The sequence below is a fragment of the Bos mutus genome, chromosome 18 (genome assembly GCF_027580195.1).
Source record: "Bos mutus isolate GX-2022 chromosome 18, NWIPB_WYAK_1.1, whole genome shotgun sequence".
Classification (NCBI taxonomy): Eukaryota; Metazoa; Chordata; class Mammalia; order Artiodactyla; family Bovidae; genus Bos; species Bos mutus.
Window position 1 is genome coordinate 27,947,307 of NC_091634.1, and position 17,770 is coordinate 27,965,076.

The 17,770-nt window shown below is 50.1% G+C and overlaps 1 protein-coding gene across 1 annotated transcript; it reads right to left on the reverse strand.

The window, feature by feature from the left end:
* Positions 1-325: 325 nt before the first annotated feature.
* On the reverse strand, positions 326-17,468 carry CES4A (carboxylesterase 4A). The gene is given in 15 exon segments (XM_070386763.1): positions 326-669; positions 3,230-3,387; positions 4,306-4,378; positions 4,584-4,712; positions 5,371-5,524; positions 5,911-5,985; positions 6,494-6,634; positions 7,144-7,182; positions 7,302-7,406; positions 7,484-7,588; positions 9,052-9,205; positions 9,505-9,638; positions 9,720-9,861; positions 13,619-13,820; positions 16,984-17,468. Coding segments are annotated over 15 exon segments (2,013 nt in total). The 5' UTR covers positions 17,042-17,468.
* Between the last annotated feature and the right edge of the window lie 302 nt (positions 17,469-17,770).

Genomic DNA, 17,770 nt, shown 5'->3' on the forward strand with positions numbered 1-17,770 from the left:
AGCCCAGGGTTTCTCAAGCCAGGCCCTGCTAAGGCCGCCAACAGGGAACTGCTCTGGGCTTGGCCACCCTAGGAAGAAGCCTTGGAGGTCTCCAAGGCTGAGGACCGTGAGGCTGTAAGAGGAACCCCTCCTCTTACCCCCTCCCACCACTGCGCCCCTGCAGCCTGCCTGCAGGCGCCAGGCGCGAGCCGTCGGGGTCGCAGGAGTCTTCACGGGGAAGGAGGCCCCATTTCGCTCGCCCCCACCACCCAGCGGCAGCAAGTTGCAGCTCCCGGCGCCCTCTCGTCCGCCTGGGCTCTGGCCCCACGCCAGGCTGCTGGATCCATCACAACAGTTGGCGGGAGGCCGGACGGCGCGTCCCCCGGGGCTCCCAGGCGGCTGGCGCTGTCTGCCGGTCAGGGAGGGCGGCGGCGGCGCTGCGGGGGCTGCGGTCAGCGCGGGCACAGCGGAGGGGCTGCGACTCCCGCACTAATTGGCCCTTCCCCGGCCGCCTCTGCCGGTAATTGCAGCCTTGGGGGTAGGGAGCTGGGGGTGTTGGAGGAGAGGAAGGGGCCAGCTGAACCCCGCCTGTGAGCGCCGTTCCCAGGCCAGCTTTGCAGCGGTGCGCCTTTGTGCTCACAGTGGCCCGGGCGATCCGAGGTAAAGGTGCGGAAAAGCCACAGAAGCGCCCTGGGATCTTCACCAAGATCTAATCAGTTCTTAGAAGGGCTCCCTGCGACAGGGGATTTAGGAAGGACTCTGGGTGGCCATCGGGGGATGCCAGCGAAGGCATGAAGACAGGATGGAGACAGGGCAGTCCGTTGCCTTCTCCAACCCCTTCATCCAGCAGTGACATCTGAGAAGAGCAGGCAAGAAGGGAGGATATGAGGCAGGGACTTTGGGAGGCAGGGGCCCAGCCCACCATCCAGGTTGCCCATCAGAGTTCTCGCTGGCTTGAGTTCTTAGAGAAGGTGCCAGGGTTCTCGGAATTCCTTTATGATCCTCACAGCTCCTGCAGCTGGCTGAGCCCTCGCTCTGGTTCAGCTGCTCTCCCTCTGATTTGGAAGAGAATACCCTATGGGTGGGTGGCTGTTTCCATAAACTCCCTTCCCAGCCCTGCATGAGAAGCCTGAGGAGGGAAGAAATGAGGGAGCCTCAGAAGCAGGCCTGAACCAGCCTGAGGTCAGGCCTCTGGATCCCCAGGGCAGGGTGTCCCATATAGGCATCCTTCGTGTGTGTGTGTGTGTGTGTGTGTGTGTGTGTGTGTATGTGTGTGAAGCCCAGCTAGACCGCAGCCAGCATCTGCTGATTTCTGTATTGGTTGCCCAGGACTGCCCTCCAGGAGGCTGAGCTCCTAGTCCTCACTCTGGCTCTCACTGAGAAATGGCTATTTAGTCACCCGTTCCCTGGTTAGAGGTAGACAGGGACTTCTGGCTATTCCTCCCCTGAAATTGGAGCTGTCACACCTCCTTTGGGGCCACCTTCTCTCAGGGGTTGTTCCAGGTCTGGATAGAGGTGGCAGGGTGAGTCAGACAGGCCTGGATCAAATTCCCACTCTGCCACCACTAGTTCATGACCTTGAGCAAGGACTTTTATGTCTCTTGTCTCAGTTTACTTGTCTGTAGAAATGGGATAATAAAATCTATGTGCCAGCATTGTCGTGAAGATAAATGTTTACCTGAAAGGGGCTCTTCTCCCTCCTCCAACCATCCCTTTGTGTTGGGGGCTTAGACGTGAGGGTATGGAGGATTGGGTGTCCCTCACCCCATGGGGCTTTGCAGCCTCCAGTTGTCTCAGACACTAAGGAAACCCTCTAGGAATAAAGAATCTAATTGACATTATAGTTTATGGCACAAAACCTGTGGGACACGACACTCATGTTCAGAGAATTTTTCACAACAGCCAAGAGGTAGTAACAACCCAAATGTTCATCCACAGATAGAGAAACAGAATGTGGTATGTACATACAATGGAACATAATTCAGTCTTAAACGGGAATAAAATTCTGAAATATGCTACAATATGTGAAGACACGCAAAGGAAAAAAGCCAGACATGAAAGGACAAATACTGTATGATTCCGTTCACACGAAGCTCCTGAAATACTCAAATTCATAGGCTAGGAAGTAGAATAGTGGATAGCAGGGTTTGGGTGCATAGGAAGCTATTGTTAAATGGACGTTGAGTTTCAGTTTGGGATGATTAAAAAATTCTGGAGATGGATGATGATGATGATAATATAAATGTACTTAATGTCACTGAAATTAAAATGGTTAAAATGGTAAATTGCATGTTGTGTATATTTTCCAAAAATAAAAAAATCCACAAAAAATTCCCAAATAAAACAAAAAACCTGTGGGATCAGTGGCGGTATGCCCAGGTTGCAAGAGAGACCAGAGAGTGAGGAGTCTGAATGCAGCACCAAGACCTCACCCAGTGGACAAGTGAGCATGGCGTGTGGATGTCCTGAGAGGTGCACTAGAGACAGTGAAAAAAAAAAAGCCAGGTGTTCTGCAGCCCAGGCAACTTTGTAGCAGCTCTCCTTGACTGAGTGAGCAGCGCAGGCTCAGCCCAGCAGAGAGAAGCCAGAGTGCTCCCTCCCTCCAAGGACTCACATCAAGAAACCATCCACTTCACCCAACTGTTTCACAGATGGACACAAATTCAGGGCAAGTCAACGTGTCTTTATTAAGGACTGTCTCTGTGGCCAGGCTTTGAAGGGGCCCTGGGAAAAATCGGTATGGAAAGGGGAGAAGATCCCCAGCTGTCAAAGCATCACTCCTTATAACATATAACCTGCCCAAGGCCTCAGTCCAATGTGAAAAGGCATAAGGTTGAGCAGGATGAATGACGAATGGCAAACTGTTTGCAATGGTGGGGCAGTGGCAATCTGGGTGGACTTCCCATAAGAAGTGGCTTGAAGTTGACCTTGATGGGTGGGAGGATTTGGAGAAGGAAGAGAAGCATTTATTCTGAGTCTGGGTAGCTGGGCAGAATCTGGCAGAAAGGGCCTGGACTAATCCAATGGTCAGTGAGATAGCTGGACATCATGGGATGTCAGGCTGAAGAGGGTGATTCTGGGCCCCAAACAGGCTAAGGCTCTGTCATGGAAGGAATAGGGACCCTCTGCAGGACCTGGACTGGGGAGGGCCGGATGCTTGTCCCAGATATGTCCATGGCCAGTCTTCCCAAAGCCTGAGTGGTGGGACAATCCCTAAGGCTCCTTCCTGCAGAGCCACCCTCAGAATTGCCTGGCTTTTCAGGTCCTTAATTCTGATGCAGCCTCTTCCAAAAGGCCATCTTCTCCTCCCTGAGCATCACACCCACCCTTGTGGTTAAATCCAGCTGCAGGTACTTCTCATCCTTGTTGTAGCGTGGCCAGTAGGGCAGCTTCCCACCATTGGGGTTTCTGCCCAGGAGGAAGGAGAGAGGATTATTTGAGCTCATCTTCATCTTGCCTCCTTCTGTTACTTTTCCCTCATTCACTTTCCCTTTGGGAGGTAGGGTTCAAGAAGGCCTTACAGAGATGATATTTAGACAGATCTTTAAGAAAGAGGAGGAAAAGAGTGGTGGGAGGGGACCTCGAGGCAGAGGGAACTGTATGTGCAAAGGGTTGGAGGTATGAAAGCCTAGGGCTTTTGGAAGAAAGCACAAGTACAGGGTTAGGTGAAAATATACAGTGCGTCAAGAGAATAGGTGTGGAGAGGAGATGAAACAGGAAGGATTTTGAAGACTTTTGTTCCAAGTGAAGGGGGTGGGACTTTACCTGGGAACAAAGGGAAGCCATGAAGTTTTAAGTGGGTGATTTGGTCAAATGATATTTCAGAAAGATCCCTTGAGTGTCATCAGGAGGATGGAGAGAAAGGAGAGAGAATGTGGAGATGGAAACTAGTTGCAAGACTAGCCAAAGCTCAGCTGAGAAGTCATCTCTGCCAGGAAGCCACCCCTGCCCACCCCAGGTTGGTCAGACACCTCCTCTATGCTCTCATAGTGCCTTCTGCTCCCCCAACACAATTCTCATAATGCCAGATGGTAATTTAATATTTTTGTTAACCATTAACAGGCCACTGGCAGATGGGGATCATGTCTATGATACCCTTGAATTCCAGCTCCCAGTACTGAACTGGCCACATAAAAACACATTGACTGCGGAATGCTTGAGTGAATGAAGGATGTGGTCATGGGACAAAGAGAGGTACATTCTAGGGACATTTAGGCCCGGGTGCCTTTTCTATGGGACACACAAGGACAAATATCTGAAACAGCTGACCATTGGGTCTAGCGCTGGTAGGAAGACCACCCGCACCTGTTGGGGGATCAGACTCACCCTGTGCGAGCAAAGTTGGCCCAGTATTTCATCATCTGGAGGCTCAGTGCCTTCTCCTTGTTTGAGGAATGGCCTGGAGGCAGAATGGAAGGTGGTGTTTAGAACAGAGCATGGGGTGGGGACATCCCACCCCACTGCTTCCATGCTGGGAGGCTTTCATTTGGGAGAGCATTCCAGATTAAGAATTTGCTAGCTAACTCCCTGTGGTCAGCCAGGGGTCAGAACACAAAGATGGAGAGATTAGACACCCAGCGGGGAGTCACGTGGGGCTTCGGCACCTTTGGAGAAAGGACTTCCGAAGATGAAGCCGATCTCATCTCCGTGGTCTGCCCCATCAGTGCGGGGTTTTACGATAGTGCCAGGAGCGTAGTGCTCAAACTCATACAGGTAGACAGGGAAGCCAGCATCTAGGAACAAGGAACCCAATGAGGGCTGCTGAAAAAGTCTCAGCCCGGGCTTCTCATTCACCCCACGCATCCCACCCACCTGCATTAAGCAGGGGAAAGAGCCTGGGCTTCAGAACCCAGGGAGCAGATTCGAATCCTACCTACACTACTCATTAGCCATGTGACCTGGGGCAAGACACCCAACCTCTCAGAGCTGCAAGTCCTCATCTGCAGACTAGGGACGGGAAAACAGTTCATGGGATTGTGGTAAGCCTTCCTCTTCCTTCCACTGAACCTCTCCTCTCTCTATTTGGCACTTAAGGTTCTTCAGTGTCTACCTTCTCCAGCCCCTCCTTTGACCTCTCACCCATGTGTTGCCCAAGCCTGAGTCAGCCTAGGAAGGATCTCCAAGATACCCCTATAGAGGCCTGTCCTTGCAGCCAGGAGACCTTCCCTGACCACCCTAGGCTGTTTCCTCTGGGCTGGCCTTGGCCTTGCCCTCCTCAGCCCTAAGGAACAGCCTCTCTTCTCTGCAGTTGACAGTATGCTGCCTCTTCTGTGGCCACTTGGAATTCTGCATCAGCCCAGAGGTACAGAGAGGGTGAGTGAGTGATTGGTCAGCCCAGTGGCAAGCAGCACCAGTGGACAGGGTGTGGCCACTCTTGAGGACCCCACATACTGTGGTGGTGGTGGGCAGCCTGCAGTGTGGAGTACACAAAGGTAGCATCCGCCACTAGGTCCATCACATGTTTTTGTAGCATCTTCTGGTCATGGTCATCCACATCACGCAGGTACTCCTCCATCACCAGTGGTAACTGCTCCTTGGTGACATTCTAGGTGGGGAAGTCACACCCACCCTGAGGTGTGGGGTGTCAGCTGGGTCAGAGGTAGGCACACCGGTGACTCGAATCTAGGCTTGGCACCCCCAGGAGTTTTTGGCCTGGGTGTGGGGGGATGAGGAGCCTCCTGGGAAGGTCTCCCCCTTTGACAATTCTTACCCCAGTGTTTTAGCTGCATAAGAACTGCCTGCTGTGTCCCAGAGGAAGTCTGGAGAGCCTTGCCCAGCAGCAGCCACCTGATCCCATGCAAAACCCCATGCCCCCTCAAGGAATATCTCTGTCCAGGCTGGGAGCCCTTTGTGAAGAGCAGCTACTAGGTAAAAATAGGGAGGCTGCCTTGTCCAACCAAACAGAGCAGACGTGACAGCACGGCCCCTCACCAACAGGGTGCTGGTACTCCAGAGCAGCTTGGCGATGGTTTCTTTCCTTAGATGGCTCATCGGGAACTTCATGATCTGCTCCACAAGGCAAGAGCCCAGGTGTAGGCCAGGCCCAAACATTAGGAAGGATTCCAGCTGTGCTACATCAGGCCCCAAGGCTCTTCTCAGAGCAGAAGTGCCCATGACCTTTTCCCACACTCCTGCTCCCAATGTCTCCTTCGCTAACTTGGTTTGGAGCTCCAGTGGGGGCTGGGAGGGCCCTCCTGTGCTCGGGCATCTGCCCTGATCCACCCAGGGAGCAAGGGAGGGACCCAGGATGTACAGCCACCTGGAGGGGAACGAATGGATATGAGGACCCATTCACACTATGAGCTAAAGATTTGGGGCCCCCAAACCTCCAAGAGACTACACTTCTCTCCCTCTCATCATTCCTGTACAGTTCTCACTGCACAGGGACTGCAGGAGGCTCCAAGCTCTTGGGCATCCCCAGAGAGACCTCTGGGATCTGACCTGGTACTCAGCACTGCTCAAGAGGCATCCTCTCCTACCCCTACTGTGATGGGCATCCCTCCTCTTCACTTACAAAAGGCAAGAGCCAGTTGAACTCCAGATTGTTGACACCCAAAAGGTAAGGCACAGGTGCAACCTGCCCTTGCGTCAGAAGCACAATAGGGTTGTCTTGGAACACTACACCGTCCACCACGGGGCTCATGAACCACACAACCTATAAGGCAAGGGGGTTTCCAGCCAATCCTCTCACTTACCCTCCTAGGACCCCGTTGGTCTAAGACACCAGCTCAGCAAGTTCCAGAAATTACTCTAGCTATATGCGCTTTGACTGGGAAAAGGCTGGGGCTCAGTCAACCTGGTGTGAGAGAGGACCAGCCACAGGCAGGACCAGGCTACTCAGACTCAGGATTCCCCCATTTCCCACCCCTCAGCTGACACCAAGAGGTATTCACATAGCGCATTCTCTCATCTCTTGAAAATCTTTGCTAAGACTTCTCTTTTCCTTCTATTTAAAATCCTACCCTTCCCAACATGCCCAACCTCCTGACTCTCCTCCTTTTGTTTCCATTAACTTATCACCTCCTAAAGAAGTGACTAATTCATTTATTTATAGTGTTTATTGTCTGCCCCTAGTGGAACATCAGCCCTGTGAAGGAATTTTGGCCTGAGTATCCTAAGTGTCTGGCTCACAGGAGATGTTCAGACAGAATGGGGTCTGCTCACCTTTTGAGGGTCTTCCTGGGAGTGCAGTTTGAAGAATCTCTGTGGGAAGAGAAGAGAATGGGACTAAAGGGAATCTTCTGAGGCATGGTACCAGGCTGGGTACCAGGTCAGAAGGATGCAGGCAGCTGGGTCAGAGGCCGGAAGGAAGTTCTACCTACCATCTTCTGGGAAACACGCATCACCTCAGCCCCCGATAGTGTTCTCAGGCAGTCTACCAGAATCTTTGTGCTGTTGTGATTGCAGCCTGCCAGCTGGGCAATCTTCTGTGAAGAGAAGAGGTGCTTGAGTGTGTGCCCATCCTGCCTCCCTTGCTGAACCTTAGGAGAGAGGAGACACTCACCTTGGCCACCTTCAGTGGATCAGGAGTGATGAAGTTTTGGAATACTGCAGTGCCACTCTGGGAAATGGCCCGATGGAAGAGACCCCGGGCTAGGGATGATGTCATCTGCAGGGGTGGGGGGAGTGGCAGCCATGACATGCACAAATGGGGACCACTTGGGCAGTTTGGGGTGCCTTTCTGGCCTGGCTAGGCTGCTTGAAGGGGCCCAGAGAGGGCAGAAGCAAGGAGGGAGACAGGAGTTCTGGGTTGGAGTCCTAAATCTAGAGCCTGTGCCTTCTACTCTCTGGGCATCCATGTCCTGGTCTGTGGAATGGCCCCAGGGTTCCCCCAGGGCATCTGGTGTTGTTGCAGTGGTTCTGTTGTTGTAACAAACCAAAAGGGCCTCCCCTCTGCTACTGGGCTAGGAATATGGGAAGGGGACCCTATGGTTCCCATGACCCCAATTACCTGCACTGATAGCTCTTAGCTTTCCCCTGCTACCCAGGTTGGAGAGAACAACCATATGTGGGACCCCCATCCTATCCCCTGGGCACCTCAGACTTCATGTGCCCCAAACTTGCTCCAGCCACTCCCCATCTGGGTGTTGTCCCTTACCCACATCATCCACCTGGGCCTTCCCTCTCTCCTCCGGTCATCTGCATGCTGCAATTGGCCCTGTCCTGACTATTTGACCTCCTGCATTGCTCCTCTACTGTCCATCCTTCCTGCTTCTTTTTCAGAACTAGCCCCCATTAGATATAACATCCCTCACCCCAAGGTGGACTCCAAGCCTCTGTTTGTGCTTCATTTTAACCCAGATCCAGCAGACAGAGCCAACTCTAAAGGCACATCTGATTGTGTCACGCCCCTGCTTAAAATCTTTGCCTGCTCTCCAATGCATTTTCAATAAAGTTGCTTAACTTCTCTGGGCCTCACTTTCTTCCTCTGTAGAGTGGAGAACACTTCTCTTTTTGTAGAGTGCAGAAAGGGAATACTCCCCTTTTTGGATTGTTGAGGTAATGCAGTGAATGAATACGCGTTAAGTGCTTAGAAAAGTGACTGGCACACGGAATGTGCTCAAGTGTTTGAGTGTTATTACTGTGGCCCATGAGGTCCTGTGTGATGTGGTCCCCGCTGACTGCCCAGCCACATGACCCTCACAGGGCACCTGACCTACCCTCAAACTCTAGGTCAGCAGTACCGCAGAAGTCAGGGGCAAAGCCCAGTCTCTAACCTAGGCCTGACTCGTATGCCTGATCTGTGGCCCCAACCCTGCCCAGAGGGCACATAGTGGTCTCTGTTTCGGGCATAGACCTCTGGGGGAATGTGGAGAGGCAGGAAGTGCTGGATGATCTTTCTGGCCCACCACATTCATAGACTTAGCATTGCCCTTTCTGGGCTGGCTTGGTTTCCTCCCTGAATGGAACAGATATCCTTGACTGTGAGGGGTGGTACCCATGGCAGTGGTGAGGGCAGGTCTGTGGATTGGAATGTTCTTGTATACCCAAATCTGCACAAGTATATGTGCAGAACCCGTGGGCCACGCGGTCCTGCGACTGTGCTTAGGTCTATCTGGGCATTGCACTCACCAGTCCCGAGATGCACATGGCCCCTGATGACTGGCCGAACAAAGTCACACAGCCTGGGTCTCCACCGAAGGCTTCGATGTTCTTCTGCACCCAGCGCAGAGCCGCAATCTGGTCCAGCAGGGCCCAGTTCCCGCGCGCTTGGCTGTCGCCAGTGCTGAGAGCGCGGGGCTCACTATCAGGGTCAGGAGCCCCGCGCCTTGTTCCGCCCTGTCCCTCAGAGACTGGGTCTAACCACCGCATCTCCTTCCTTATAATTGGGCGCCGCCCCCATTGAGCGGTAGCGAGCACCTACCTGTCTGCTCCAAGCATTACACCTGCCACGCCCCTCACGAGGACACGCCCCCATAGACCACGCCCCTTTCTTCCACCCAATCCTCACCTCCTCCGCCCTTAGCCCAAGTGCCGAGGAGGCCCCGCCCCTGATCCCAGGCGTGGGTTTCCGGTCCCGCCCACCTGAGGAAGCCCAAGATGCCGAGCCTGTGCTGCAGAACCACGACCACCACTTTCTCCCGGGCAGCCAATTCGGAGCCATCGTACGTGGAAGCGGAACCCACGAGGAAGGCGCCTCCTGGGAACCAGATCATCACCTGGGCGAGAAGGGCTGAGGCCTGAGCGGGACAGTGGGGTGCTTGAATGGGATGGTGGGTGGTTGAAGGCTGAGTACTCACGGGCTGCAGAGGGTCCCCGCGCGCTCGCACTGGCGCGTGCACATTCAGGTACAGACAGTCCTCACTGAAGTGCAGCCATTTATATCGTTTGTGTGTGTTGAAATACATGGAAGTGACCTGCCCCCAGGACTCCTGGAGGCACCTGTGGACACGATGTGAGTTGGGGTCTGGCACCGTGGTGATACTGGGGAGATTGGTTTCAACCCAGGTTCCAATAGTGAGGGACTAGAACCCAAAACAAAATTTAGGCAGTGTGTGTGTGTGTGTGTGTGTCCTTGTCCTAGCAGTCTCCACTAACATTAGGTCCAGGGGTGAGGGGCAGGTTGGCATTCCCTGCCTTGCGCCTTGGTGTGCCTCTTCCCAAGGAAGGAAGCAGTTCCCTGCTCCTGTTGGAGACCTATTGGTGCTGTCAAGCTAGAAACCTGGATGCCCTGAGCAAACTCCTTTCTTACCTGCCCTGTCCTCCCCTCAGTCTCTATTCTGACTCCAAAACAGCTTTTGAGTAGGCCCCCTCTGTTCACTTCAAGGCTGCTGCCCTGTGAAAGCCACCATCACCCTGGCCAGGACTCTGCCCCTGCCTCTTCACCTCCCCTCCAACTCATCCTCCACTTCCTGGCTGGAAAGATTGACAGACAACACAAATCTGACCATGTCACTCCCCTCCTTATTACCTTCCCTGGTTCCTTCTGCCCCCAGGATAAAGTCTAGGTTCACCCACATTGACCTAGGCTCTCCTTCCCATTTAGTCATTTCCTCCCAGTCACTCTTTGCTCCAAATACAGAGGACCTCTTGCCTCCCACCTCCTAGCTCCCATGCTTCTATTCTCTCTACCAAATGCCTTCTCCTCTGCCCAGCAAGCTCCTACTCACATTTAAGGTCCAGCTTATGTGTGTCTCTGCTGGGCACTTTCCCCTCTGGGCTTCCCAAACCTCTATACACCACTAACTACAATACTGGCCTGGAGTAATTTTGATTGGTTGTTTTTGCTTCCAAAGGGTAGGGATGGAGATGTGTTCATCTGATTCCTGGCACTTGGCCCTGTGCATATGCACTGTATAGATCTTGGGCTGTCAGGCCATCTTGCCTTCCCTCCATGCTGGCCCAGCCCTGGAGATGGCTATTCTTATAACAGGTGGGGCTGGGCGCATTTGACTGGATGCAGGAACCCTGTCTACCTACTCCTCTGTTCCCTTCTCTTGTCCCAGCCTGTCTTCACTATGTGTATGTGAGTTTTTGTAGGTGTAATTCATCTCCACCTCCCTAACCCTAGATCATCACCTGTTCCTTTTCAGTCCTTCCCCACAGCACTTCAACATACCTTGGTCCAAACCTATCCTCTACTACCCACCTTCTCCAGCAAGTAATCTCTCTCTCTCTTCCCCTCAAGGCCAAACTTTTCAATAGATTTTCTTTCCCTCCACACCTACCACCTTGTCCAAGATCACCAGTAGGCAACTTGTCTCTCTCTATATAGATTGTCTTTGCTTGACTTCTCAGCAGCAGCTAATGTTGGTGTTAGTATCAGTTCAGTTCAGGAGCTCAGTCGTATCCGACTCTGCAACCCCGTGGACTGCAGCACGCCAGGCCTCCCTGTCCATCACCAACTTCCGGAATTTACTCACACTCATGTTCATTGAGTCAGTGATGCCATACAACCATCTCGTCCTCTGTCGTCCCCTTCTCCTCCCGCCTTCAATCTTTCCCAGCATCAGGGTCTTTCCCAATGAGTTGGTTCTTCACATCAGGTGGCTAAAGTATTGGAGTTTCAGCTTCAGCATAAGTCCTTCCAATGAATACTCAGGACTGATTTCCTTTAGGATGGACTGGTTGGATCTACTTGCAGTCCAAGGGACTCTCAAGAGTCTTCTCCAACACCACAGTTCAAAAGCATCAATTCTTCAGCGCTCAGCTTTCTTTATGCTGTCCAATAAATCACATCCAGCATCCCAGCAGGAAGGCCAGGGCTCTTAGAGCCTAGAACTGGGGTTATAAGCATTTGAGGCCTCTGTCTCCAACCTGCCACTAAAGCCATTCCTGTCAAAGTCACCAATGACTTCCATCTTGCTAAATCTCTCCCATCATCTTACTTGCCCTGATAGCCCCTCTGTATGGTTGACCATTCTCTGCTTCTTCAGAGCTTTCCTTCTCTGTTGTGGTTCAGTCACCAAGTCATGTCTTATTCTTTGCGACCCTGTGGACTACAGTACCTCCACTGTCTCCCGAAGTTTGTTCAAATTCATGCCCATCGAGTCGGTGATACCATCCAACCATCTCATCCTCTGCCACCTGACTTCCTTCTCTAGGCTTCTGCAATCCCACTGTCCTGGTTTTCCTGCCACCTCATGGGTGACTCCTTCTCTTCTTTCTGGCCTAAGTAGGACAATGCCCCAGGCCTCAATCCTCATTTCTCTTTTCAGTCTGATTTTTCTTTCCTGAGCTGATGTCCGTCAGGCCTAGGGCTTCACACCACTGACATTCTGATGACTAGTCTCCTTCCAGCTCCCTTTGTCCAAACCATCTATTCCACATCTCCACATGGATATCTATTAGACATGCCAAACTTAACATACCCCAAAATGAACTCTTGTTTTGCCCAAACCTGCTCTTGCCCTAGTCTTCTCCATTTAGGTAAATTGTGCCTCTATTCGCCTTGCTACTCTGCCCCCAAACTAGTCATTATCCTTGATTATTCTTCTTTCCTTGTGACTCACATCCAATTCTCCAGAAAATCCTGTCAGTGTTACCTTCAAAATAAATCTGGAGCCTGACTACTCCCACTCACCTCCACTGTAACTACCCTGGCCAAAGCCACCATCTCTGCAAGACCTTTCTTTCTCCCTGTTCTCCCCTTAATTACCACCCCACAATCTGTTCTAAGTTATCCACAAATTCGTACACCTGACACTCTGTGTTCCAAACAGCCAGTGGCCAATATTCCCACAACTGACACCCAGATGTTTATGCAAGGGACACCCCAATCTCAAAACTCCTGATCCTCAGTGTTCCAACAACGGTTTTTTCATGTTCTGTCACCTGATCCATGGAGTTCTGAATAACAGTCACACAATGTTCAGAATGCCTAGGCTTCTCTCAGTGATGGCCAGTAGTTTAACAACCAACACCCCAGTGTTCCAGTAACAGTAAATCATGTTCTAACAGTGGACATCCTGTCTTTTAACAACTAGATACCCAAGTAGTTGTAGTTTTTTATATCACCTGACACCCAGGTTCTCATAGTAGACATTTTTCTAAATCCAGTAATTTATCCAACCAATGCTGAACAGTGTTAATGTTCATCATAGAATGTTCTGGACAGTGTGTTACTCAATGGTCTGAGTGAACAGTAAATATATTTGTTCTTGGTAAACTGCCAAGCCCAGTGCTTCAAAGGGCAGTCATTGTCCCAACATGCTCATGTGATTCAGGCCCAGCTAGGGGTTGCATTAAGACCCTGGGACATTGAAACTGCAACTGAGTCCAGGTTTCCCCATATTCTGCAGTGAAGGGCTGGGGGTGACATGTGGGCTTCTTAGGTTCAAGCACCAAGGAAGAGGGAAGAGCTCAGGGTTCTCTGTGTATGTACTGTTCCTCACACACATTTAGGGAAACAGCTTCCCAGTGGGTCCTGGGGGCACAGTCAGTATGCACCTCCTCTTTGCCTGGAGCCTTCCCACAAGAGAATAAAAAACAGCCTTATCAGTGCCTTAAATACCATCTAGACCAGCTGCTTCATTATATAGGTTTGGAAACTGAGGCCCAGAATGGTCCCCAGGCTTGCCTGTGGCCACACAGTGCACTCTTCAGTGAGTTGTTCAAACCCTGGCCCAGAAGCGGGCATGGGTTCACTGCCTTGCTTGGGATCTGCCCACCACCCAGCCCACAGTCCTCTGGTTCTTACACAGGGGCGTAGGTGGTAGCATCTCTGATTCCTTCCCAGGGCTCTGGGGGTTCTGGGGCAGCGAATCTGTGGGCACCCACAGGAGGTTTGGAGAAGGGAACTCCTAGGAAGACATTGATGGGCGTCTTCCCCACGTGTATCTGCTTTCCTCGGAGTGTCCCATATTTGGTATCCGCTAGAGGCTCCTTGGTGTGCAAGGCACCTAGAAAGAGAAGAGAAGGGTCACCCTGGACATCAGAAACACCTTGACCCATCTGCCACAGCACCAGCTTGAAACTTTTCACTTGTGTCATTGCCTACTTCTTTTGTGTTCCTCTTAGGAATTTTATCTAGTGTATTTGATTTAAGGTATCAAAGCTATGTTTCTTTGTTTGTTTTTCCCCTTCCGGAAGCACCCCTGTCATTTCTTTCTCTTCCGCCCCCTTTATCAAAACTAAATTTTTCAGGAATTTCCTAATGGTCCAGTGGCTAGAACTCTGTACTCTTACTGCCAAGGGCCCAGGCTCAATCCCTGGCTGGGGAACTAAGATCTCACAAGCCACATGGTCAAAAAACAAAACAAAAAGCTGAATTTTTCTGTGCCCTGGTTCCCTGGGGGCTCACCCTACAGAGATGACAGAAAGCAAATCTAATCAAAATATTATCGAACTTGATTGGGCATTAGAATCCTCTGGAGAAATCATCAGGAAATTCAGATTCCTAGGTCCCATTCTACATCCTCTGAAAGATAATCTCAGGTGGCATCAGGAAATTAGATTTTCAACCCCTTCTAGAAGATTTTGCTGCAACTCATTTTTCAAATAGCATTGAAATAGCTGAATGCCAAAGAATTGATGCTTTCGAGCTGTGGAGCTGGAGAAGACTCTTGAGAATCCCTTGGACTGCAAGGAGATCAAACCAGTCAATCCTAAAGGAAATCAACCCTGAATGTTCATTGGAAGGACTGATGCTGAGCTGAAGCTCCAATACTTTGGTCACCTGATGTGAAGAGCTGACTCATTAGAAAAGACCTGATGCTGGTAAAGACTAAAAGCAATAGGAGAAGAGGGTGGCAGAGGATGAGGTGGTTAAATAGCATCGCTGACTCAATGGACATGAATTTGAGCAAACTCTGGGAGACAGTGGAGGACAGAGGAGCCTGGCGTGCTGCAGTGAGGCAGCAAAGAGGGATGGAAAAGAGTTGGACATGACTGAGCAACTGAACAACAATTGGTGTGATAAGAACACACCCTCACACCCCAGCTGCAGGTGGCCTCTCTGCCCACGTACCCAGGTTTTACATGAGCAATATCTGGGCACAAAGAACTGGCGGCAATAGTGACCCTTCAAACATGGAGGTATGCCAGTGGGGGCAAGGGACCATCTCACACCTCCTCTGTGTGTGTGTGTCGTCCCTTGCAACTTACAAGGCCCTTTCACATGGTCCTCTCATGTAGGCTTCTCAGTGGCCCTTGGAGGAGCAGGGTGGGGCCTTGAGGCCCAGAGATGGTTAGTGACCAGCTTGAGATCTCATAGGACAGAGCCAGGAGGTCAAGACCTATTGTATTACTCAGATTTGCCCTGAATTATGGGTCCACTCATGATTGAATAGCTGATGACTATGACTGACTGATCTTTTATTATAGCTTGGCACTCTGCCAAACACTTTTATGCTATCTCACCTCATCTGCCTAAAAAAATTTATAAGGTAACTGTTTTGTATTTTCCTACTACACAAATGTGGAAATGGAGGTTCAAAGGGGTATATAACTTGTCCAAGGTGACACAGACTGTCTCACATCAGAGCTCTGCTTTAAACAATAGTGTTTTACTGTCCTCACTCCAGCCTCTGGAAGCACCTAAGCATGTGACAGAGTGCTCTAAACCCCTGAATCAGAGCTGACGAGGAGTGCTCCCGGTCCTAACTCTGCTACCCCGAGGCAATACGTAAGCACTTATGAAAACAATATTCCATGTTTTTAGAAGTCATAAAACACTAATTAAAACCAAGAGTTACAATTTCTACCTAATAAAAACAATGGCACCTCGACTTCCCTGGCAGTTCAGTGGTTAAGACTCTGTGCTTCCAATGCAGGGAGGTGTTGTTCCATCCCTGGTCAAGGAACTAAGGTCCCACATGCCTCGTAGTCAAAAAACCAAAAAGATGAAACAGGAGCAATATTGAAACAGATTCAGTAAAGACTTGAAAAATGGTCCACATCCAAAAAAAGAGAAATCTTTAAAAAATGATAGCACCCAATTCTGGCAAAGATGCAATGAGAAGGACACTCTCATATGCTGTTGGTGGAAGATAAATTGACACACCACCTTGAAAAAATAATTTGGCAAAATGTATAAGAGGCATAAAATGTTCACATGCTTTGACTCAGTAATTCCACTCTTGGTCCACCCTTATGAAAATAGTCAGAAATGCATTAAAATAAAGACTTTATGAATCACAGTCATACTTGCCATAGTGAGGACAAGAAGCATTATTTGTATCTGGGGATCAGGAAAAGTAAATGTAATTATGAACTCAAGTTATAAACTGTTTATGCATGACCTTAAGTGAAAAAAAAAAGAATAAAATTGTTTAAGTGCTTATATCACAACTATATACAAATATGCAATGAAAAGACTAACAATGTGCCAGAATGCCAAAAGTTGTTTTAGCAAAGTTTCAAGTTAAAAAAATTTTTTAATGTGGGGACTTCCCTGGCGGTCCAGTGGTTAAGACTTTCCACTTCCACTGCAGAGGGCTCAGGTTTGATCCCTAGCTGGGGAGCTAAGTTCCTGCATGTAACCAAGAAAAAAAAATTAATGTGTTAATATGGGCAAAACTAAATTATGATAGCCATCAGAATGGTGGTGGTTATTTTGAGGATATGACTGGGAAGGTACATGTCAGATGTTGGAAATATTCTAGATCTTTTTTTGTTTTTTTTGGCCTTGCCTCATGTTATGTGGGATCTTAGTTCCCTGACCAGGAATGGAACCCACCGCATTGCATTGTTGCACAGAGTCTTAACCATTGGACCACCAGAGAAGTCCTGAAATGTTCTAGATCTTTATCTGGCTGGTGGTTACATGATGATTTTACACACACACACATATACTAAATATATATATACTAATATAGTAAGAATTTTAAATAGTATTAATTATATAAAGAATATAAGTATATAGTCATAAACATAAAGTTACGTAAATTATAAGATATATTTTATAAAAATGTAAATATAAATGTCCATGCTCCCAGCTGCCCACCACCCCCATCCACCCAGATCTCTAAATGTCCCTACACTGCTATGCCCAGGAGAGGTTGAATTGGGGGCCTGTCCCTATGGCCTATGTCCCTCTTGAACCAGGGAAGGATGGGGGCTTACCCCAGGCTGTCTGCACCACCAGAAGGAGGGTGAGGCTCAAACACAGAATCCAATTCATTCTCCAGCCAGCCAGCTCCTGCCACAGTCTGGGATGATGTCTACCCCGCAGATGTCAGATGGCAGGTGAGTCTGCGGCGAGCTGGGCAGTCTGACCTTTATCTTCTTTTAGTCATGAATAGAAGGTGAGAGGGTGGGAGAAATTGTAACCAGCTCTCCCATCAGCCCACAGCCTTATCTCTGCCTTGGGGTGATAAGTCACTGTCAATGATCTTGGCTCTTCGAAAAACTGACGAGCCTGTAACCCCTTTGCAGTATGCTCATCTGTGCAGTGGGCTTAAAGTTGAGGTAGTGTGAGTCAAGCACTGAGCACCAGTAGGTACTAAGGTTGGAGCGGAACACCTGAGTGCTTAGTTCTTAGCCCCCAGGTTTCCTCCCTGTGGATTTAAAGGCCTCACTCCCCGCTTCCCCTCCACACATACACAGAGGCTCCCCTCTGGTTTGTGCAGTCTCTTTTACAGGTACTCCCTAACCCTTCTCACACATGCTGACTTTCTCAGCCAGGACCATGTGGGTCTGGAAGCAGTCATGATGTGGAAGTCCAGAACTGGGTGATGGCCCAGGGTAACCAAATATTCAAAACAAAACAAAACTACCCTATCCTTTGACTGAGAAATTTGGTCTGGGAGACCATCCAAAATACACAAAAAAATTGTTTACAGGATGAGTGTCCTATAGCCTTGTTGACAACAGCCTCACCCCAGTAAGACTGTAGGGGATGGGTGAAGAA